This window comes from Stegodyphus dumicola, chromosome 8 (genome assembly GCF_044657685.1).
Source record: "Stegodyphus dumicola isolate Sdum_Otavi_A_Nest chromosome 8, ASM4465768v1".
NCBI classification, from domain to species: Eukaryota; Metazoa; Arthropoda; class Arachnida; order Araneae; family Eresidae; genus Stegodyphus; species Stegodyphus dumicola.
The window spans coordinates 69,741,221-69,766,617 of record NC_140775.1 but is presented as its reverse complement, the minus strand read 5'-3'; the positions used below and the strand labels follow the sequence as shown (position 1 = coordinate 69,766,617).

Here is a 25,397-nt window from a genome sequence, read left to right as displayed (position 1 = left end):
TCTCCACTCCATTGATTGTTGTTTCGATTCTGGTGTGAAATGACACACCCAAGTTTCATCACCTGTCACAATTTGGTTTAAAAAGTTTTTTCCCTCATTACTGTACCGCGTGAGAAATGGCAGGGCACTACCAAGTCGCTTTGTTTTGTGAACATCAGTGAGCTTTTTTGGAACCCATCGGGAACACAGTTTGCGATAATTCAAGCGGTCAGACACAATTTCGAACAAAACAGTACGTGAAATTTGTGGAAATGCCTCTGAAAGAGTTGTCATTGTGAAGCGTCTGTTCTCATGAATTGCTTCATCAACTTTCTTTACCAAATCATCGGTGACAACAGAAGGCCGACCACTCCGAGCCTCGGCGTGGACATTTGTTCGACTTGCATTAAACATTCTTACTCACTTTCTCACCATTCCATCACTTATCGCGTATTCACCGTAAACTTCTGTCATTTGACGATAAATTTCGGCCGGTTTAACATTCCTCGCGTTCCAAAATTTAATCATTAATAAAATTTATTGGTGTATGGCACGAATCTCACAGTCAGCAGGAGAACTAATTGTCTTAAACATTTTGAATGTGCACAGCAAACTGAAAACATAACATAGAGCAACCAAAATGGGGACAATTGAAAGTCAGTGAACAAGAAAGACTAGTGTGCATGCGCGGGACGCCTACCACAGCGCTAGAATGAAACGGTACTTAGTTTCCGAATACATTACATATTACTTTTGAATGAGTAATAGTCTCGAACCTAATCTACCTCAGAGTACTGGAGATTACAGTTCTTGCATAAATAATTGTCTCTCAGAGATATTATGCTAATTTGGTGTTATTTTGATTCAAATTGTTTGAATAATTACATAGATCATAAATGTTTTGATAAAGCAATGCAAATCCACTAACAGTACTCTCTCATATAAGCTGTAGTATCATATGTAAATTTTACTTTTGTTGATGTTTGTTTAAAACTAAGTATCTTGCTAAATTTTTGGAAATAAATGACACAATATTGTTGTTCAGGAGCAGATTATTCTGAGTATTGTCTTAAATATGATACAGTGAATATATAAATTCCATAGCAATTTAAATATTGTTAAATAGGCAGTCTGTTTTAATAAAGATGGATCTTTTTAAAATTCATTTGGACCTTGATATAGCATTGGGTTGTCTGTTTATTTTATTTTATTTTTTTGATGAACTTTATAATGTTAATTGCTTGATTTTTACTTTCAGTCTCGGCATAATACTGAAGATTTTGATCTTTTTACCTTGGATGATGTTGATGCAGCATTTGACAAGATTATACAATTAAAATATAGTCAGACAATCAACTTAAAAGGTAGAAGGATTTTGATTTTATTAATTAAAATAATTTTTTTAATTGGTGTATGTATTTTCTAATGATGGAAAATTGAATTTCTGTTTTTGACTTTGAGATATTTTTCATTACAAAGTTTTCGTGTTTTATTGAACGAATAAACATGTTAAAACATGATTGAAATCATGTGAGAGAAGCAGTTATGCTATGCAGTGCAGTCAAAGTTATATGTAGTTTTAATTGGAAAAGGTTAGGATTAGACGACATAAATTGTTCTTTCTCTCCCATGTGAGTTATTTAGAAAACACTGTTTTTCAAATAATCATGGGATATGTCTGTGAGACCATTGAAAACATGCTAATGAAAAAATTTATTATTTATTATTGAGAGCATGCCAATATAAAAAAAAAAAAAAAAAAAAAAAAAAAAAGAGAGAGAGAGAGAGACCAAGAGAAAGACCTCTTATTGAATAAGATATATAAAATTCTGTTAATTTTTATATTAAATGTTGGTAAACTTGTATTTTGCACATGGGTTCTATGATTTCTATAGGCTGTTAGTTTCATTCTTAGCACTAATGCGAAGTGGAAATGTGCTCAATACAGTGTTAATTTTAATAGCGTTCCAAATTAAAATTTTAAAAGTTTGAAATTTCATATAAATGGAACTGCTGTAAACAAATTCATAGGCTACTTATGTATGATCACAACTGTCTTAAGGGAAGTTGCTAGATTTTCAGAATGTGCCAAACTGTGGCAACCATGCACATTATTATCATTTATTTCTCTTAACGCTGTCATTAATTACACTTCTAACTAATAAATCATGGTAAAACAAAATTTCTTACCTTGTCCCAGTGGGTTCTGCCAGGGCCACTGTTTGAATTATTCTCCTCTGTGCATCTCTATCTGGAATCCTTTGAAGGGAATAATCCATAATGATCAATACATTTTTTACACAAACATATTTTAATGAAGACGCAAACGGGTTACAGAATATTTACATAATGAAAAGGGTTTTAATTTGGCATGACGCAGCGTACGACTTCTCTGTTCCGAGTTCTCGTGCGATCTCTCCGCGAGAGTTCATAGTTCGAGATGACGTCACTCAGCCATCGGATCTCAGCAAGAGTTGAGCTGCAACATCCTCCAGCCCGAAAGACAATTGCTATAATTGTTTTCCAGGTCGGCTATGGTCCGGCCGACAATTGCTATAATTGTCCTTATTGCATTCCAGCTCCATTGGATATAGTAGTTGCACTGGTCTTTTAATCATATGGCCATTGGGCAAGCGCACAGCACAGGCTCTCACCTTGCCATCTCTTCCAGGAAAGATTTCCATTATGATGCCAATCTTCCACATCAGCCTTGGAATTTTATCTTCATGCACTAATAGTTCTTTTCTTCAAACAGGTTCCTGTTTTCGCCAGTTTGGAATGATGAGCAGATTTTAAATTCATCAAATAATCCTGTCTTCATTTTCTCCAGATTCTTTTTACCAGTATCTGTTGATGTCTACATCAACGTGCAAGACTCTCCTTTGTTGAAGTTAATTTAGAGCTTCCTTGCAGCAATGATAGTAACCGTCTTCCTATTAAGAAGTGACTAGGGGTCAAAGATTCTGGCTCTCCTACATCCGAGTATGTAAATGTTAAAGGTCTGGAGTTCAATATAGCTTCCACTTCTGTTATGACTGTCTCTAATTCCCTGAATGTCAAGGATGATTTGCCTAAGATTCTCTTCAGAACAACTTTCAGAGACTGAACCATACACTTCCAAAAGCTTCCCCAATTATAAATTTTCATTCCGTCCTCTCAATAAATGCCACCCTCTCAATTATAAATTTTCATTTGATTCCATGCTTAGAGAACTTGTCTTGAACTTTATTGTTTTTCATCACCTGGTTTAATAGCTCTAATTCTGTTTTCACTCTTTTAAAGGTTTTGGCATTATCGGTATACGCTATTTGGCACAAACCTCTTCTCGCTATGAACCGTCTAAATGCAAGCAAAAAATTTTCTGTGGGAAGGTCAGCTGTAAGTTCTAAATACACGACTCTAGTTATAGCACAGGTAAACAGTAAAACATATGTCTTAGATATTTCTCTTCCACTTTTGACGTGCAATGAACCCACATAATCTATTCCGGAGTTCTCAAACGGAAAAGCTTCTCGGCATCTGTCTGGAGGGAGAGGTGCCATATCTTTTTGCAGACATTACATTGTACAGAACACTTTTAATTTTCCTACGAGCCTTCTGCAACCAAAACTTATCTGTTATTTGATTTGAAGTATCTGCTATTCCTCCGGGCCCTACCACCTAGTAACTGTGAAGAATAATTAGATCAGTCAAATGATCTTTGTCAGGCAACATAATTTGAAGTGCTTGTTTGTAATCCAAATTTGAATTTTCTATTCGTCCACCAACATGAATTACACCACTTTCAGCTACAGATGGATTGAGGGACTTCAGTTTTGATTCTGAACTTAATTCCTTGTTGTTCTTCAATGCCCGTATTTCATTTGTGAAATTTCGCTCCTGAACACGATTGATCCAGTAAGTTTCTGCCATTTCCAATTCGGTAACCTGCAAACATCCTGATAATTTTGATGTATTTTTAACATTGTTGATGAACCTTAAGCACCAAGCAGTAATTTGGTAAATTCGGTGTAAATTCCTGTAATTTTGGGCTTTAAATAAATCTTCGGAAGGTTCGGTAACGCATGAATTTACGAAAATTTCCTTCGATGTTTTTCTTAGTTCTTTTTTGGAATCTTCAGTGTTCTTTGTAGAACATAAATTCGGTTTTGGCCAGTGTTCCATTTCTTCTTTTAAACACGTGGGCCCTTCCATATACTATTCTGCTTCAGATGTTTGACATGTTCACCTCTGCTTAGCAAATCAGCTGGATTATTTTCACCAGGCGTATATCTCCAGTTCAAGACATCTGAATTCTTCTGTATTTCCTTCACTCTGTTCTGAACGAATGGCTTCCACCTTTTCACATCACTTCGAATCCAGTGTAACGTTATTTTAGGATCAGTCCCGATATATACAATTAAATCAATGTCCTGAAGTTTCTTTTGGATGTATTTTGACAAGCAGGATTCTATCAAAGCACCCATCAATTCCAATCTGGGAAGTGATAATTTTTTAAAAGGTGCTACTCGGGATTTTGATGTAATGAAGCTTGCATGAATGACTCCATTTTTTGAATAATGAAAATACAGAGCCCCATAGGCTTTCTGACTCGCGTCTGTGAAACTGTGTAACTGTAAACCATCCTTTATATCCCTTTTCCCAGCACTTGCAAACTGATGTTTTAGTATTTCCAAACTAGAAATATGAGCTAATTCATCACAGCAGCTTTGCCAATTCTTTCTGAAATTTTCTGGTATTTCAATGTCCCATGCTGTCTTTTGTTCCCATAAGTCTTGCAATAAAATACTAGCTTGAATAGTGAATGGATTTAAAAACCCCAGTGGATCAAAGAAACGTCCTACAAATCTCAAGATTTCCCTTTTAGTGCGTATATTATCTATCCTTTTGGCATCTTTTACTAAATCTTCAATTTTTATCAAAAATGTATCATTTGACCTATTCCATATGTACCCCAATACTTTAGAACAAGTCGAATCTTATAAAAAAATCTTCTTCGTTCCATACTTTTTGTAAATTCGCTTCATTTGTTTTCCCACTTCCGCATGTTAAATCCACCTTCTTTCAGTACGTGTTTTATATGTTCCGATTCCTCGAATGCTTCTGATTCTTCATCTGCTCCAGTGATTAAGTCGTCAACATACATATTTTCAGTTAGCATGGAAAATACGTTTGGATACTGTGACTTGTATTTGCCACCGTGTAAATTAAGAGTTGCTCTTAGAAGAAACGGACTAGATGTTGCTTCAAAAATTACCCTTGTCATACGAAGAGCTTTTATTTTGGTTCCATTTAATTCACCATCGTACCATAGAAACTTGACTGTGTTTCTGTTTTCATTAGCAATAGAAATCTGCAAGAATGCTTGTTCGATGTCAGCTGTAAACACAATTCGATTTTGACGGAACTTAAAAAGCAATTCCAGTATGTCTGGACACATCTTGGGACCTGACTGTAAACAGTCATTTAATGACAAACAATTCTCCGCATGTGATGAAGCATCAAAAACCACACAGAGTTTTGTAGTTTCCTTGTTTTCTCTTATAACTGCTTGATGTGGCATAAAATACGTTTTTGGTCCAATTTCAATGTTAGTCTCTTCGGCGATTCCTTCTTTTAAGTATTTATCAATTACTTTGTGATATCTGTCATAGAACTGTTGATTATTCTGAAATCTACGACTTAAACTCTTAAATCTAATTTTAGCTATCTCCAGATTATCTCCAAGCTCATTTGAATTATGATTCCAGGCAAGGTGGACAATATAACGATTGTTTTCAAATTTTACCAATCTTTTGAAATTATCAAAAACTAAATTATCTTCTAACTCGAATTCCTTATCCGAATCGTAATTTATCCCCATAGATTTGAGCTCCCAGAGATTCTTCAGCAAACTGGACAAGGATTCGTTCTGTGTATCTTTATTGTTATGAACCACAACCTTCATAGTATTCACATTAGTTGGTGAAATTCCGTAAGCCCTTTCTGTTCCACTAATGGTCCAACCAATTTTGTTTAAACTGCTACTAAGGAATTAGATAGTCTGTGAACCTTACCCATAACTATTTTCCAATAAAAATCTGCTCCTATCAGCAAAGAAATTTTTGGCGTTTTATTCCCTTGTCCCCAGTATGTTGTATGTCCTTTTTTTTAATAAGATTAACTATTTCATTTCTAGGGAAAGGAGTATGTGATCCATTAATGACAGGAGTAATTAAAGCTTCTATTTTGATTTCATATCGATGCTTCGAATTACGCAAAATGAGGCTGTTTGTTTTAACATTCTGCGCTTCAGATGTCGTGCAACCGAAAGAGAATATTTTTATTTTTTCTTCTCCAGTCACCGGAAGTATTAATTTCTTACTAATGTCCTCCGTAATAAATCTTTGTTGTGATCCTAAATCAAACATTGCGCGAACGCTTTGCCAGCACCAATTGCCTGTGTTTATAATTTCAGCTCGTACTGTCAGAAGAAATGAGTTATTTACAGTTGCGCAATCGGAAACAGAAGAGACTACTGCCTCTTGGATGGGCGTCTTGTCTGACGCTTTCATTTCACTAGCATGTATCAATGTACGATGTCGTCGTTCACAAGTACTACAAGTTAGTTTCGATTTGCAGTTCCTCCCTAAATGATACCTTTTGAGACACTCGAAACAATTTCCACTTCACTTTAAAACTTCCTTTTTTTCAGGCACAGTCTTTTGACATGATTCTGATGTATGATTTTTAGAACAGAATAAACAGCTACTAGAAAGTGATGTATTTTTAATTTCTGCCGCTGAAGGAATTCTACCCTTATTATAATCCCAATTTCTAGCAAATTTATAATTTTTGTCTGGTTATCATCTTCATATTTCCTATTAAATTCTACTGCTAAATCATTCGGAATCACCTTTATTAATATCGGATACAATAAGGTACTGTACGAATCTGGTAAAATATTACACGATTCTAATCCTCTAATTTGTACTTCACATCATATAATTTTCAAAATGCTGTCACATCGCAAGACCTTTTGAACCGGAGTCAGAGTTAATAAATTGTTCATGTGGGAATCTATTATTAGTTCTTTGCGTCCGAAGCGATCTTTTAATATTTTCACAGCCTTCTCGTAATTCTCCGCTGTTACCGTCAACCCTTGTATTGCAGTTTCAGCATCGGAAGTAAGAATTGACTTTAAATAGTTAAATTTATCTACTGCATGTAGACTTTCTTTTTTGTGTACAGCTGTCTAAAATTCTGCCCAAAACCTGGGCCATCTGCACACATCCTTTCCCGAAAATGTTTCCATGGCCAATTTGGGGAGTTTAATTTTGTTTTGTGATTCAGTGACAGTTCCACATGAAGTAGAATTAGCGCTATATTATATGTGGATTAGTATCTAAATATCTTTTCGCGCATAATTTCCAAACAATAATTTTACTTTTATACTCTTCTCTAGAAATTATTTCATCTTCTAAATTTGTTACATCAATTAAAGTTTCAATACCATTATCCGCTAAGATTAGTTCTTCTTCTTTACTAATTAACTGAGCAACCGTTTCTTCAATTAAATTTTTATCCTCCTCATTAGCAATTTCTGTTTCTATCTTTATCAGCCTCGTAACTACTGCTCTTATAGCAGATCGTTTCTTTTTTAATTTTTCTAAATCCATGTTTTTGCTTAAAGCAAAATCTTTTAAATTTCAGTTCAAATTCAACCCAGTGGCCCCACGTTATGGCGCCACAATATTATTATTTATTTCCCTTATCATTATTGTTACTTCTAATTAATAAATCAAGGTAAAATAAAACTGCTTATCTTGTCCCAATGGGTTCTGCAAGTTCCACTGGTTGAATTGATCTCCTCTGTGCATCTCTATCTGGAATCCTTTGAAGGAAATAATCCATAATGATCAATACGTTCTTTACACAAACATATTTTAATGAAGATGCAAAAGGGTTACAGAATATTTACATAATGAAAAGGTTTTTAATTTGGCACGATGCAGAGTGTGACTTCTCCATTCCGAATTCTTGTGCGATCTCTCCACGAGAGTTCATAGTTCGAGATGACGTCGCTCAGCCATCGGATCTCAGCAAGAGTTAAGCTGCAACACGCATAACAGTTCTTCAATTTAGCAGTATTGCTATTTCATTTGCATTTATAATGTTTTAGTTAAATCTGCAGGCATTGGTTGCTAGAATGCTTATGAACTGTGTAGCGAATAATCGCTTAGTTCACGTGTAAAATACAAGTCCAAGGAAGTGTTAAATTACCCTTTCATTGAACTCAAGAATATTCACAGATGGCCCCTCTCAGGCTTCCAGTAAGCCACCACTTGGGCTTTAGTTTGAGATAGAAAATAATAAACTAATGTTAACTAAAGGCAGCTGAAGCTGCACAGCAGTAACTAACAAAGTTGGCCCATATTAAATCTCACTGGCGAATACTAGCAGACGTGTAACAGTACGGCCGAAAAGTTGTAAATTAGACATAAAAGATTAGACGTAAAGCAATGATGTGACTAGAAAGCAGGATACTACTAAGAACTTCTGAGCCCTTCTACTGAAGTGACCGAAACTTCAACTTAAATACTGGTTCTACCTGATTTACATAAAACGCAAAGCTACAAACTTGCACATAATACTTTTACACATGTGCATAATACCTTTATGCATGTGTATAATACTTTTACGTATGCGCATAATACCTTTATACATGCGCATAATACGCTTACGCATGCACGTTTAATGTATAACGGACAGTATAAGCTAAGCTAAAATTACCTAATTATCTATTTCAGTTAATGTTGCAGATTGCATTGTTCCTTAATCTTCTAATTGGATCCGGCTTATTATTTTTTGCAGACTGTTAGAGCAATTTTATAAAAGTAAGCTTGAACTTTCGATTATGTCAAAAAGAATTTCCGATTCTGGAGCTGCCAAAGGATATCTAAAAGCGAAAGCACGTTTTGATGTCCATCAAACAAAAAGTGGAATTGCTGCAAAAAATGGACATATCCATTGATTCGCTAATCATTCCGAAATATGTTTATCAATTTCACGCTGCTGTGCAGGGGAGGGGAATGTTGCGGTGCGCAAAAAATTGGAAGTTGATCTGTCAGCAGCATCCGACTCTTCAGGGCAGATGTTTTTATTTTATTCGGCTTATAATTCCTTACTAAATGTAGTATTTCATCTCGATGTACTCTGTCTTTGGTATGATTTAAATCAAATTCCTCGTCATTATAAATATCATGAATACACATTAAATAGTTTTCTGGTTGCAATTTTCTAATTTCGACTATGCGTAATGTATGCTTTATACACGCGCGCGTTGAAAAAAATGTTTAATAAAGTAAAGAAATAAATATAAAGCTTTTTTTTTTTTTTTTTTTGTAAATTTTGATACCCTTTAGATCATAATTGCTCTTTACGTCATAAATTACGGTTTCATATTTTTAATTTTGTAATTTCTGCATGCCATCTTACCCGATTTAAGCTGATGATCTATAATCCGGAATCGTCAAAGTCCCGATAAGTCCTGATGAAAGACTTTTGACTGTAGTATTTTCTATTTTTTTTTTCTAGAATAGTAATCATACCAAAAAACAAAAGATCTACCGTTTGGAGTCATTTCGCCAAGGCTGACCAAAATTATGCATGCTGCAATGGATGCAATAAAAAATTTCCATTTTAAATGGAGATACGTGAACAATGCATTGTCATCTAAGCAGCGTTCATAACATTTGGCGTTGACAAAACAGAGGCAGAAACGACAGCTAAAAAAACAAAAACTTTGGATAATTTCGTAATCAAAACATCAATTGAAGAGATTGTTGCAAAAATGGCTGCAGTAGATGGTTTATCAATTCGTCAAATCCCTCAGTCAGAGTTTATTCGGCAATCATTGACCTTAAGAGGTATGAAGCTTCCAGCCAATGAAAAATCTGTAATGGCTCTTGTTCATAACCATATGGAAACTGGGAAACAAAAAATCAAAAAGGATATTAAAAAAGATATTGCTGAATTGAAGAAAATCTCCATTACCATGGATGAATGGACCACCATCTGTAACCGGAGATTCCTGAATATAAATCTGCGTACTGTCTGCCAAAAAAGCATCGATCTTGGACTGATAAGAATTTTTGGAAGTTGCGATGCAAAACAAAATGCAAGATCTTGTAGAAGAGCACCTCGAATCTTTTGGTCTATCATTTAAGCACAATAATATTGTATCCACTACTGGGGATGGAGCAAGTGTTATGATCAAGTTAAAAAAAGAATCACCCGCTTTTTATCAAACATGTCGTGCACATGCCTTGCATTTGGCTGTTTTATGATGAAAAATCAGGGACAGAGGAAAGTATAGACGAAAGTTCAGGAGAGACTGATGACTTTGATGATGTTGATAATGGTTTGAGCATTAATGAAACTGAATTACAGAATGAATCGTTCAAGGAAAACATAAATATTCTGAGACAAATTGTAATTTTTTTCAAAAATTTTGTTGTGTGTTCAGATTTTTTCAGGTCTAAATGTAGAGAAAAATTACAGATAGAGCAACAACTCGCTCTGTCTTTCTGAATTGTAAAACCAGATGAAATTCAATGCTCAAAATGCGTGAAACTTTTGTAAAATTGTATGACGTTACAAAGGATGTACTCATTGAACTTAAATCTGGACGTCTTTTAACAAATTTAAACCTGGAATTAATAAAATCGATAGTCTTGGTGTTAAAACCAATTGAAGTGGCACATAACACTATGGGTGAAACACAAGCCGCTTTACGAACAGCATATATTTCTATCAACTTTATGCGAGAGAATTCAACTGAAAGAATCTGAAATAAGTAGTTCTCTTTCTGAAAATATCGATTTTTTACATCAATAGCAGGATCAACAAAAACATCATAGATTCGATGAATTCAATGAACAACTTAAATAAAACGCCATCAAAAGCTTCTATAGAACTAGCAGCTGCTTTGATGAAGCGTTTATTTCCATCACCAAATTCATCAAATGAAAAATCAAGCAGTGAAGCAGAAACAACTACCAAAGTTGGTGCTGCTCTTAAGTCAAGAATTTACTTTGTCAAAAAGTAATGGTGAATTGACTGTAAATTTAAAGCGGTTACTTGAAGCTATTCACATTATAAAACCAACATCCATTGATTTTGAGAGAGCATTTTCTGTGGCCAACAATTTTTACACTAAAATTTGGTCGAAGCTATCAGATAAATCACTACATGCACTGGTGTTTTTAAAATATGTTTTCATTAATATAAATCCATAAATAAATATATAAGTAAAGAAAAAGTTTCTTTTAAATTTCTAAAAAATATTATTTTAATTATAAGTCCATTATAAGTCTTTTGAAAATGTAAGTATGTCAACTTCAAATGCTCGAAAGCCCCCCCAAAGAAAACCGAGTTCGAGCTTAACTGAGCTTCAAATCCTTGAGCTTTACCAAACCCTAGCTGTAATTTCTGTTAACAGAAAAATAAAATTTTCGTTAGCTTTTGAGATCACACTGTTCTTTTACATTTCTTTTGAACAGCAGACTGTGGAATAATTCCTAATTGTCATCAAAACATTCAAAACCACTTACGGCAAAATTCAGTGTCTACCAGCAAAAGTCATTGCTTTATATTTAATGGATTACTGCTGAAATTGTACACTTATATCTTCAGCCTAGACGGAAAACTATGACATCTAAAGTACATCACAGTAAAAACCCAGCACTGGAAAATAGAAAGCGTTATCATCTAGCAGGGCAGTTCCAGATTAAGCTTTCTTGGTTACCTGATACAAATTAATTTTCATCTTTAATACCTTTCAAAGACATCTTTTCTGTGTGAAATATCACTTTACTTCTTTACCATGTTAATTAATCTAATCTTTAAAGATTCTGCTGTATAAGTGGAGCCCGAAGTACATTTTGTGATTATATCATTGGAAGAGATGTTTGGAACTTACTTATTTCATTGAAAATTAATGCTATTTCTTCACAACCTTTATATAACATCAAATGAATTGAAGGTTGTGATGATACAGTCAAGTCTTTAATCCGGACTCGTCGGGACGTTGGCAATTCCGGATTATAGATCATCAGTTTAAATCAGGTAAGATGGCATGCAAAAATTATAAAATTAAAAATATGAAACCATAATTTATAAAATAAATAACAATTATGATCTAAAGGTTATGAAAATTTACAAAAAAAAATGCTTAATATTTATTTGTTTACTTTATTAAATATTTCTTTCAAAGTGCACATGCGTACAGCATACATTTACGCATAGTCGCAATTAGAAAATTGCAACCAGAAAACTATTTAATGTGTATTCATGATATTTATAATGATGAGGAATTTGATTTAAATCATACCAAAGACGGAGTACATCGAGATGAAATACTACATTTAGTAATGAATTATTAGCTGAATAAGACAAAACATCTGCCATGAAGATAAGGATAGTGCTGACAGATCAACTTCCAGTTCATTGCGCGCCGCAACGTCCCCCCCCCCAACAGAGCAGCGTGTAATTGATGAACAGATTTTGAAATGGTTAGAGAAACAACGGATATGCCTTTATCCATTTTTTGCAGCAATTCCACTTTTTGTTTGATGGACATCGAAACATGCTTTCGCTTTGTAGATCTTTTGGGAGCTACAGAATCAGAAATTCTTTTTGTCGTAACCGAAAGTTCACACTTATTTTCATAAAATTGCTCCAACAGTCTACAAAAAATAGTAAGATTAGAAGATTAAGGAACAACGCAATATGCAACATTAACTGAAATAGATAATTAGATAATTTTAGCTTAGCTTATACTGTTTGTTATACATTAAATGCGCATGCGTAAACATATTATACACATGTGTACACGCATATGCACATGCGTAAAGGTATTACGTGCATGCGTCAACGCATATGCGTTGATGCATGCGCTGAAAGTTTGTAGCTTTGAGGTCCGGATTATAGATCATTCCGGATTAATGACTTTTGACTGGATATGGTTAATTTTATTGCAAAAGTAAGTAATTAAATGTTTAACTTCATTATAATGTAAAAATACATATATGCTTGTATTGTTACCCCTAAGTTAAAGACAAATGTTCTAAGCTCATGTAATTTAATCTCTTGTTATCATTTAACTTGTAATAATTCTGTTCTTTTTTGTAGGAAAGGGACAAGGCATTACAATAACTCCTTTACCTGGTGGTCATATGATTGGTGGAACTATCTGGAAAATTGTTAAAGATGGCGAAGAAGACATAATTTATGCTGTTGATTTTAATCACAAGAAAGAAAGACATTTAAATGGTTGCATTCTGGAAACTTTTAATAGACCTTCTTTGCTTATCACTGACTCTTATAATGCTAACTATGTGCAAGTGAGAAGAAGAGCACGAGATGAGCTCCTTATGAGTAAGTTGATGGGTATTTTTGCTTCTAAACACTATTATTATTTTAGCTATAGCTGCTATTGCTAGTAATAGATATCATTAAAGAGCTTTAAAAAATTCGAAGAAAGAACGAAAAAGATTGCAGTTTATAATTAATGATTCATGTTTGAGTAAATGCATTTATTCATAATAAGGAGAATTATGAAACAGTATTTAAAAATAATTATATAAATTTTATGAGCATGTACAATAAATATATGAGTATTTATGTATGAAAAATTGTCACTATAAAAATTATACCATTATATCCATAGTTAGAAGTAAATAGGTGGGAATAATGTGACAGTTTTTAGGAACATGTAATATTTTGTAATGAGATTACCACCATATTCATCCTTACTAATAAAGCACATCTAGATAACTAGATTTGCTTTTATTCTGTGGTTATACTGTTTAATAAAAAATAATTAACTTCAGTAATGCTGCAAGTTGTAAAACAAAATTTCATTGCATTTAGAAGAAATTAACATATCACATTCATTTACTTTGTTTTTAGAAAAAAAAAAAAAAAATGTTATGCAATGACTCTCTTAGTAAACAAAGAACAGGAGGCCTCTATGGGTCAATCTCACAAAATATAAAATTTCAGCTGAAGGAAAAGGAAATAGCAATATTTGTTTATAATTTAAACATCTTCTGTTTTATGAATTGTATTACATTAATAATACTCATCAGGCTTGCATAGTATTTTTTGAGGATTAACTGATTAAAATCTAAAAAATGCAACTGCAACTGTTGAATGTAATTGGTCCTTTGACATGATATAGTGAGATGAAATTATTCTCAACTATCACAAGTTAGCATTCTAGGTTATTATTGCAGCAATTAATGCAATGGATTTATTAATATATTGATAGTTGCTAACTCTCCCGTTTCTGCTGGAAGACTCTTTGTTTTTTATCACGCCTCCCAGTTTTCCCCATAGATCACTGAATCTCCTAGTTTTTAATTTTTGGCTCTTCAGTAATGAATGAAATTTATTGAATCACTGGAACTTAAATTGTTCAAATTTTATTCTTCCATACCTATTGATTTTTCAGCATAACATTTCATTAAATGTGATTCAATCTTAATTATTTTAATCTACTGTAGACATCTGTAGAACTTTATATGAAGATTCAGCCTGTGTTTGTTAAAATATAAAAATCTGAAAGGTTTCAGATTTTAAATTATGCCCAAAGAGGCGTTTTTTAACGTTTTGTGTGTTACCTTTATTTATTAAATATGTTCTTTGCATTTAAACTATACAATTCAGTTTAACAGCAATGTTGCAAAATAATTTTAAAATGAGCATATCTTTAGAATTTTCAGTACTACGCGCTGGAGATAAAAAAGTCCCCCCCCTCCAGTATTAATGAGTTTGTTAAAGAAAAATTCATTAAGTTTTACAAAATATGAAATTGATAATAAAACAAATTCCAAATTTCAAATTTGGGCTTTTGAATGCCCATATTCACAATGGGATTACGTCATTCACAAAATCGGCCTTTTTCTGAAATGACATGGCAATTTTTTCCATATTTCAATTCTATGACTGAAATTATGCCTAAATATTAAATTTTGTAAAATTTGGTGCAAAATTTAAAAATTTATCTCATCCCATTTTTTTTCAGTTTGCGCTAAGAATAATTCACTCGGGGGAATTTTTTAATTTATAGCAACCTATTTTCCTTTCCTTTTTTTTTCTTTGCAGAAAAAAATCATCGTTCATACTTTCAAATAATTTTAACAAAGTGCATAAACCACGTTTGGCATTATTATCGCTTTTAATAAATATATGCCAAATTTCAAAACGCGCCACTATGTAAATTCATGTATATCCTAGGAAATTTTGAATTAAAAAACTCTCATTTTTTGCAGGTTTGCTTAGAAATACATCTACTTTAAGATGATGGTAAACATTTTATAGGTTATAATTAAAAAATTTTTGTGAAAAATTTATAAAAATTATTTTAAAATACAAATTTAAAAAATAAATCGGGAAAAATGTGTGAATTGTATTTGGAGTGAACCTAAATTTCGAATTCTGGAAAAAGGAATCAAGTAAGTTTAATAAAAAAAAAAAAAAAAGAGAGAGAGATTAATAAATATATATCAAATTCAATTAACATTTAGGAGCTAAAATTTTGAGAGCTAATTGTTTAAAAACTACTCATGCGATTTTTTAAAAAACTTGACAGTTTGGCATAATTTGAATTGTAGAGTCGAAATATGGGAAAAAATTGGCATGTAATTTCAGAAAAAGTCAGATTTTGTTTAAAAATATCTATATTAGAACAATGCTATATATAAATCTAATACATATCCAAGTTGCTCTTGCAAGACTGGGAAAACGCAAGTTAAATTTTGTCGAAGGGAGCAGTAGAACGGGAGGTATAGAACTGTCCTATTCCCCCCCACCCCGCAGTATACATGAATTATGTTTTCAGCATGTTTAAAAGTATATTGGTAAATTAAAACTTCCCTTTCCTACTCAGTAAAAAAATTACAAAATGAAATTAGCTAAAGAACATAAAATTTAGAATTTGTTATTGAATATAAACTGTATTCGATCTTAATTATCTTAACCTACTGTAGACATCTGTAGAATTATTCAACTTATATTCCAAAACAAATTTAGAATTTGGTTATGGAATATAAGTTGTATTTTGTATCCAAAATATGTTATAAATAGTTGGATAACTTGAATCATGCATTATGAAGAGAATTTAAATCAATTTAGGTTTTGTTTGAAATGAGAAAACCTAATAATAAATTTAAACTAAATTTATAATTAATAACTTAATAATCTGAATATTGTATAACAGCCATTTCAACGGTTTGCATTAATGCCTTTTATTTGATGTCCACTGAAAGGATTTGTTTATTAATTAACAACATATGCAACTTTGAAGTTAAAAGATTACTAGATTAAGATGTTGGTAACCAGTATTACATGTTCATAATAATTGTACACTATTCTTTTCTGTTTATATCTCTGATTACAGACATTATGATATAATCTTTATAACAACAGTTTTCCACATATAATATATTAAGTGGAAAGTACATCACATCCAAGATGGCACCTTTAAGCTTCTTCCAGTATTACATTTGTTTATAGTAGCATATGATTAACTTGCATATTAACTGCTGACTTGATTATTTATTAACTGCTGACCATTAACATAACTTTGCGACAGAGCATTTTCATTAATTTTATTGGAGTTCTGAGATTCTCTGTTGTGCTGCACATTTACTTTTCTGTCAACCTTCATTTGCTATCTATTAGCCAAATACTGATTAGTTTTATACCTTTGTATATAGCATTGCTTAATGTATTTGGTAACTTGAAAAAAATGATGGGGAGAAATTCATTTGGAAAACTGTTTGGAGTTTAAATACTCAGAAAATAATAAGAAATAAGTCTGAAGAGTTCACAAGCATGAAACATGTAATGTCTGGATCCCCCCTCTTTTTTTTTTTTTTTTGGTGTGTGTGTGGGGGGATGTGTGGGTGTTAAAAAACATTATTTTGCTATATATTTTTTATTATATGAATTAGTTCATATGTAATTAAAAACATTTTCTGTCTTGATTTTTTAATGAGAAAAATTCTTTTATTTCAAATTTTTGTAGAGATTGATCTATTGGGCTATACATTATTTCTTTCTGATTAGCTTTTACAGGCTACCTGTATGCCAAACACTGCAAATCATTCGACACATAATGCACATTCATCTAAATTGATTTAATAACTCCTTAACCCTCTGAGCATTATGAGCGGCTTTATCCAGTCATCAGAAGTTTTGCTACTTGCATGTACAGTACAAAGTCTATAATCCGGCCGTCCATTATCTGGAATGATCTATAATCCAGACCTCAAAGGCCACAAACTTTTTTTTTGGTATGTTTTATGCATGCACATTTAATGTATAATGGATGGTATAAGCTAGGCTAAAATTTTCTTTACTGATTCTAAGGCATTTCAGTTAATGTTACAGATTGCGCTATTCCTTAATCTTCTAATTGGATCCGGCTTATTATTTTTTTTTTGCAGACTGTTAGAGCAATTTTATAAAAATTAAGCTTGAACTTTCGATTATGTCAAAAAGAGTTTCCAATTCTGGAGCTGCCAAAGGATCTACAAAGTGAAAGCATTTTCAATGTCCATCAAACAAAAAATGGATAAAGGCATATCTGTCTCAAAATTATGCGAGGAGTATGGCATTAGATGACACAAGAAAAAGGAATTTTTTGTGAAAGCATCTTAAACAACTTACACTGAAAGAAATGCTTCATAAAGTAAACAAATAAATATTAAGTTTTTTTTTTTTTTTTTTTTTTGTAAATTTTGATACCCTTTAGATCATAATTGCTCTTTCTTTCATAAATTATGGTTTCATATTTTTAATTGTATAATTTCTGCAATGCCATTTTACCAGATTTAAATTGATGATCTATAATGTGGAAAAACCCCTAATCCGGAATCGCCGAAGTCCCAACGAGTCCGGATTATGGACTTTTTATTGTATTAGCTTATAATTTAAGATATTTTGCTTTCTTACTTTCTTTAATAATGTAAATATCATCTTAATGAATGTACATTTATGAAAATACAGACTAAAATAAGTAATTTAGAAACTCAATTAATAAATGCTGTTTAAATACTGGTCTTCACGACGGATCTAAAATCCTGCGCCGCTCAAAGGGTTAAAGATCTTTCTTATCTTAGGGTTTTTTTTGTGTTTTATTTTAATCAATTAGAAATAAAAATGTAATAAATTAATAATATTTTTTCCATGGCCTGAAAGGCTAGTTGATAATGCAGCTAGTTGGAGCTCAACTGCAGTATGTTATAATGATGAAGCAATATAAACATTTGTAGACACAATGTAAATACAATCTAGTGTCTCTTGAAAATCATCTCAGTGAAGCTATTCGTGTTCTAAGGCAGAAGGCTTTTGACTACTTTATACAAGTGAAGTAGCCTTATGGGATAGTGTTTGTTTCTTTTTGAAGGCTCTGTTGTACACTGAATTTTATTATCCAATAATTTAAAAATTTAAGTTTAAATATTTAGGAGTTATAAAATTTTTGCAGATCTGTCCTTATATACTTCCAGATTTCAGCATTTACTTTATAAATGTTAGTTGTGCAAAAAATCTTTCCTAGTTTAAGCAAATTTCTCTACTGCACTTCATTTTTTTATTTTTTCTCTCTCTTTTTCTGATTCTCTTTTATTAGTTTATGCCAATTAAATTGCTTTTAAGTATATAACACCATACAGTGATTAAATTTAGTTTGTACTTTTTGATTGTCTGTCCAACCCTCCTGAAAAGTTGCAGTTGTTAGTAATTAAAAGGTGAAAGACAACAGGTATTTTTAAAAATGGTGCCCCACTAAGATTTACATAAAACAGCAACAAATAAACAACATTAAAGACACAAGAAACATCTATAATAAAACACTTGCCTTCTTTTCTGCTCTTCTCCACATGTACACAGCGATCTTTTTAAGCTTAAAAAAACATCAGAGATTTGCAGAAACTTGACAAAGCATGTAGTGGAATTGTGCACACTGTGTCCATGTAATCTGTTTTCCTTAAAAAAATTTAAAAATAAAAAATGCACCAATTGTGGCATAAGTGCACAAATTTGCTTGTTTATGAAGTACACAAATTTTTGCATTCCCTACTGTCAAACAAAACAGCAAATTTCTGAAGAAATGCAGCTCTTTTTCATCAGCCGGCAAATTCCATAATCTCGTTATGATTCCTTACAAGAAAAAAAAGCACAGACTTATCAAAACACTAATCAGAGAGAGGACTTACCAAAAAAATGACATTTGAATTCGAAAAGCTGAAATCCACACTTGTGTACTATGCGTATGTGCATATCTGGATTGCTACTTAAATACTTTTTTGTAATGTTATGGGTTGCCCGTCTTGGCAACATAGTGTATTACCTGATGAATTCTTTTCAGGGTTGGGTGGATAACTTTAAAGTTTATAATTCTGTTTCAGAAATTAAATTTAAAAAATCACATTTTACATTTTTGGTCAATATTATATTTCAAATTCAGGGCTAACTTTTTTCGCCCCCCGAATTAAGAACTAGCATTTTATTTCAACACTATCTTCAGAATACTTTTGCTAATGTGTTATGCTTCTTATACATTTTTATCATTTATTGGAAAAATTTAAAAAGCAAAAAAAAGTAGGTATTCTCTGTATTGTTTCTTGTTTAATGTATGTGGTCAGTTATCTTTTTTGTTGTAAAATATCTATCATTGCAATCAAATATCTGAATTTTATAATTCTTTTACACTACTATGTAACTAATATGAGTGGAGTAATGGAAGCAATAGTGGCTGGTATTATGCAAAAATTTGTAAAGTATGCTTTTCACACACACACATACACACACACACACAAAAAAAAATATTTGGATGGATCATCAGAGAGTTACAAATATTTGTTTTTGCACTGTGTGCAAACAAATGAGGAAACCATTATTATCCTACAACAGTTAGCAGTTTTCATTCAGAAAAGTAGTTGAAAAAGTATAGCAGGTCGATAACATTGTAGTACTTTGTGTGATGTGAATATCAACAGCTACCTGACATAGCATAGGCACACACAGTTTACTGATAGTATCAGAATGAATAGATTGTTAGATATGATACTGCTGGGTAGCCATTGAATCAATTTCTGCTATGGGGGTTAGGGGCCCTTTCATATTCCATATAAGCTTGGGTACGCCTCATAGAACTGAGTTTTATTTTCATAATTGTTTTTTCATTTTTGATACATTCTAATAGTTTAGAATCAGTATTTAAAAGATTAAGTAATATAGACTATATAATCAAAAGTATACTGGAATATTAGAATTCCAGATTTTCAAGATTTGGGCTTAGTTTTTCATGTTCTTTTGTGAAAGGAATTACCAGCACTGAGTTTTTCCTTTTGGAATGGTTGCTGTCACTATACCAAATGGTGAACTTTATAAATTCTTTCTTGTTTTCAGGAGGCCAGCATGTCAGTCAGTGTATGGGTACTTTAGATCTCATAGTGTATATCTGACATGAAAGAATAAAGTATATCTAGAATCAGTCTTTAACCCTTTCGGTCTTACTGGACACATATGTCCCAGAGATTAGATTTCATTCCCTATTGGGTAAATGAAACCAACTCTTAAATGGGTTTTTACGTTTGCAGTGTTTTTAAGGAACTAGGGAACAAATAAATATATGACTAAAGAAACCTGGCCTATTTGCCAAATGTTTCAGGTTGCACTTTGTAAAGACTGCTTTACACCATATCATACTTAACTTGTACTGTAAGAATAAAATAATTCTGTACATTTCATTTAACTTTATTATGTATTCATATGCAGTGTAGGGTTATTATTATAATATACTAGATGATTGGGACAAATAGTCACAGTTGACAGTATTATTGGGGCATATTGTCCCAGGAGATTTTCAGAAAAACAAGAAAAGTTTAAAACTTTAAACTCGTATTGCACTTCTTTTATTATGTCAAAATTAAATTAAACTACTTTTCATAGTTAAATTTTAATCATGCAAAAGTAGGGTTAAAAGGGTTAAAGAAATTAAGCCTATAGCTGCTTTTTCCCAGCACCTTACATATAAATGCCATATAATTGTATTCTTTTTTTAACAAGAGAACTTCATATAAAAATTAATTTTAATATTTTAAAAAATATAAAATTTCAGCTAATATTTTGAAGACGCTACGGTCAAATGGCAATGTTCTGATAGCAGTTGATACATCTGGAAGGGTTCTAGAGCTGTCTCATATGATGGTATGTTATGTTCCTATATCCTATTTAGTATTTCATCATGTTTTTTTGTCTATGTTTGTATGCTTTTTCTGAAATGTTTTATTTTAGGATCAGCTGTGGAGGAGTAAAGATTCAGGGCTGATGGCTTATTCACTTGCTCTTTTGAATAATGTCAGCTATAATGTTGTAGAATTTGCAAAATCTCAGGTAATGAATATATATTAATTAAATCTTGGTGAAATTTTTTTATGTATTTGTTTATGAAAATTATATTTGAAAATTTAATGTGGGGTACACGATATAATGTTCCTATGAGGCTAAAAGCTATGTTTTGCTGCATATTTTCATATATGACCATCAGCTAGACCTAAAATTAAAATCATTAGCTATTATTGATTTTTTTTTTTTTTTTTTTTTTTTTTTTAAGAAAAAGAACGGAGCATAGATTGGAGTTATCAGATGGTTTTATGTGCAGTATAAATATATGAGCCAAAGGTTAAACCTCTGTCAGTATAGTAGACAAGTTTAGCTTTCTTGAGCTGTGCGTGGGATTACCACTACTTAATAACGGTAGTAAAAATAGAATTTCACATGGAAAATGTGATTGCAGCATATTTCTTTAAATGTTGTGAATATTATGCAGAAAAATACATAAAAATTACATTACTTGTTTAGGAAGCAGTTAAGTTTGAACTCAAATTTACACATCCATAGTAAGAAATTTGCACAAGTCTGGAGACTAAGTTTGATACTGTTCTGCCTCACCTGGTGTAAAATTTATATGCAAGTCCACCACATTTTTTTTTTTTTTTAAAATTGAAGTGAAAGAGTATGTGCATAGACAGCACTTTTCTTCTCTGAAAGAAATTTCTTCATCAGGTTGTTTAAACTATTGAGGAATGAATAAAATAATACTCTTTGAGAGATATTGGATTATGGATGTAGCTGGTTATCCACATAGACTCTATGGAAAAACTGTCTTAACTCTGAAATAAAATAAATCTGAGAGAGAGAAAAAAAAAAAAAAAAAAAAAACACTAGAGTGCATTAGTTTGAAATAACTTGTGTATTGTCTTTTATGGCTATCATTGGTCAAGTGGTTAGGACTGCTGAATGCTGGTAGTTTTACCTGGATTCTAACCCAGGTGAACTGGCTGGTTGCACGGTATAGCCATTATGTGCTTTGCCGCATTCAAATAACCGGTACCATAATCGTTTCATGCTGCCCCGATTTTGATTACGTGCTCTAGTAATTTACAGAAAGTGAATTATTTACCATTTTATTTTTCACATAATTTATATGCAGGGGACAGTTAAGAACTGGTTAAATTATTACACACATAACGTAACTGAAAAATTAAATTACTGATTAATAAAGAAGTATGTTTTTGCATGATTTCTACATTAAAATGCAGTATATGTTTTACAAATAAAACTACTATTTATTGCAAGGAATCCACAAAAGTCTCGGGAGTTGCAGTTGAAGAGAGCCAGAGCACCCCAGCTGTCATGCTTGTAATAATGAAATAATAATGATTAAGCACATATAATTATTAACAATTTATTGCTAATTGTAAATTAATTCATAATTACAAACTAGATATGTATCATAATGAGAAAAGAATTTCAACATTTTTCACTATATGCAAAAAACTTTTTTCCTCACCCAGTAGCTTATGACCCATATTTCAGTAATAATTTCTTTAAATGATTACCAGTAGCTAAGATTGGTTTATAGAATATGTTACTTGTGGATGTACATCACTTAAATGTGTTTTCAGAATTCAGATTAAATTTGCTGCAAATATAGATGTTTAAACAAACTATCAGATGAAAGCTATTACCTGATTTGGCACTTGGAAATGTTAATTATCAAATTGGAGGCAGGGGCGCAGAGGAGTGTTGATCTGCTGATAGCCAAAAACATTCAGTAGTGCTCTTGTTTTTTTCTTTCATCTCTTTCTCTCTCCCCCCTTTTTTTTAAGGATTCGGGGAAAGACATATTAAACTGAACCTGTATTTATCAGGATAGAATAAAGAGAAGTCTTAATGCTCCCAGTTTCTAATTCTACAGAAGTATACTGCTGTGGTAACTCCCATTTTGTGATCAATAAAAATGCTTGCACACTTTAAACTGTAGGAAAACGTATTTGACGGCATATAAGACGCACTTTTTTCCTAAATTTGGTCTCAAAAAAGTTACCTGCGTCTTATACATGAAGGACACAGGTTAACTTCAATACTGAATGCTATTTTTAGCCCAGATAAAGGTCTAGACACACATAACTTTTTCTACATCTGCCATAATTATTTTGCGCATGCGTGAAATATCTGTCGCCGAAAAGCGCGAAAGCTCGAAGCTGATGTCGAAGTTCGAGCAGGTTCGACGGTCACATTACGTCTATGGAGCCTTTCCTTCTTTACGTAGACTTTCTTTGACTCAGCCGACACACGTGTTGGTATCAGTGCTACTCCGTATAAACGTGTCAGTATCGATGCTTAAAACTATTTGTTTAAAAAAAACACCCTGGAAAATATGACTACAGGAAACAAGGTATTAAGCTATACAATTCAATATAAACTAGGAGTGTTAAACTACACCAGAGTGCATGGAAAGAGAGCAGCAGCAAGGCATTTCGGTGTACCACCTACCGAAAAAATGATACGTACTTGGCGACTGCAGGAAGATTAACTGAAGACTGCTAAAAAACAAAAACATAACCTTCGATGCCCAGTTCCATCTTGGCCTGAACTTGAAAATGCCTTAAAAACATGGGTGATAGGAAATCTGGGATAAGTGTTTCAACCAAAATAATAATCAATGAGGCCAAAGGATTTGCAGAAAAACATGGAAATTAGAACTTTTCAGGATCTGAGGGCTTGTGTTACAGGTTCATGAAAAGGCAAGGCTTATCAATACGCACAAAAACAACTATTGCACAGAAAATGCCAACATATTATGAAGAAAAAATACTACCATTTCATAGGTTTGTTATAAATGCACGCAAGAAAACTTTTTTTGAGCTCGGTCAAATAGGTTAAGTTCGTTAAGAAGTGCAGAATCAGTAATGCTCTTGGCGGAACAGAAGACGACGCATTATTCGAAGAAGGTGATAATAGCGATGATGGAAATGGTAGTGATGACATATTCTCGTTTTCGATCATGATGATAGTGAAAAGGATTTTTATGGTTTTGAAAGTGATTAAAATCTAATTTCATGATAGGCAACGTTTTCCTTGAATCTGTGTTTTTTGTTGTTTCTGCTTTATTTTGTATTATGTTTGATTGCTTGCTGTTCATTCATTTATTCATTATTGAAATTTACATATCATGTTCAAAATAGCTTGCCGTTTCTTAATTTTCCTTAATAAAAATATGTTTGGTAATTGCATTCAATGATTGTTTATTTGGCTTTTATGAAACGCGAGAACTAAAAGAAACCACATTTTAAGTTATTGTGGTATCTCGCTCTCACGCGGACTATTGAAACTTTTTTCCCCTTGTGTGTGGCTTTCTAAATAAGGGTGCATCTTATATGCCAGTGCGTCTTATATGCCGTCAAATACAGTAATTTATAATTTGTGATCAACATATGTTGGTTACTTAGTGTTTGGTTTAAATTTAAGTGACAGTACCTAGTATTTCTATTATTTAATATTAAATTTTAATTTATTAAACAGTTTTACAAATTAAACCTGACCAAAATCATTTTTGTAGGCAAAAAGAAAAAAATCAGCACTGAATACTTATAATACATTCACAGAAGCTCTTAAACAACTAATTATAAGAATTTTTAGTAATGAGTTGCTAATGACAGAAGCTATGTTATTGATATTTCTGTACTTAAAGCATATAAATTTGGGTCTTTTAAGTACATAGAAGCTTGGTTTTGTTTTTTATTTGCCTTCCTAAAACTTGCCCATTTTTTAAAAAAAACTTTTTATTTTAGGTTGAATGGATGAGTGAAAAGATCATGAAAAATTTTGAAGGCCAAAGGAGCAATCCATTTCAGTTTAAGCATGTTCAGTTGTGTCACAGCTTAGGGGAGCTGAGTAAAATTCCTGAACCCAAGGTAATATTTAAGTATATATTAACAGATAGGACTACGAGGTATACACTTTCATTGTCCAGACAATTTGTGTACCAAATTTTTGTAACTCTGGACCTGTCTGTC

General features: G+C 32.3%; 1 protein-coding gene across 2 annotated transcripts in view; it reads left to right on the top strand.

The window, feature by feature from the left end:
- The window catches only part of Cpsf100 (cleavage and polyadenylation specificity factor subunit 2), a 108,390-nt gene that overhangs the window by 14,399 nt on the left and 68,594 nt on the right, over positions 1 to 25,397 (top strand). For both annotated transcript variants that reach the window (XM_085821978.1, XM_085821979.1), the window contains exons 4-8: positions 1,238 to 1,343; positions 13,153 to 13,398; positions 21,155 to 21,243; positions 21,331 to 21,429; positions 25,173 to 25,295. In XM_085821978.1, coding sequence (XP_085678104.1) covers positions 1,238 to 1,343; positions 13,153 to 13,398; positions 21,155 to 21,243; positions 21,331 to 21,429; positions 25,173 to 25,295 — 663 coding nt within the window. The remainder of the gene's footprint in view (positions 1 to 1,237; positions 1,344 to 13,152; positions 13,399 to 21,154; positions 21,244 to 21,330; positions 21,430 to 25,172; positions 25,296 to 25,397) is intronic.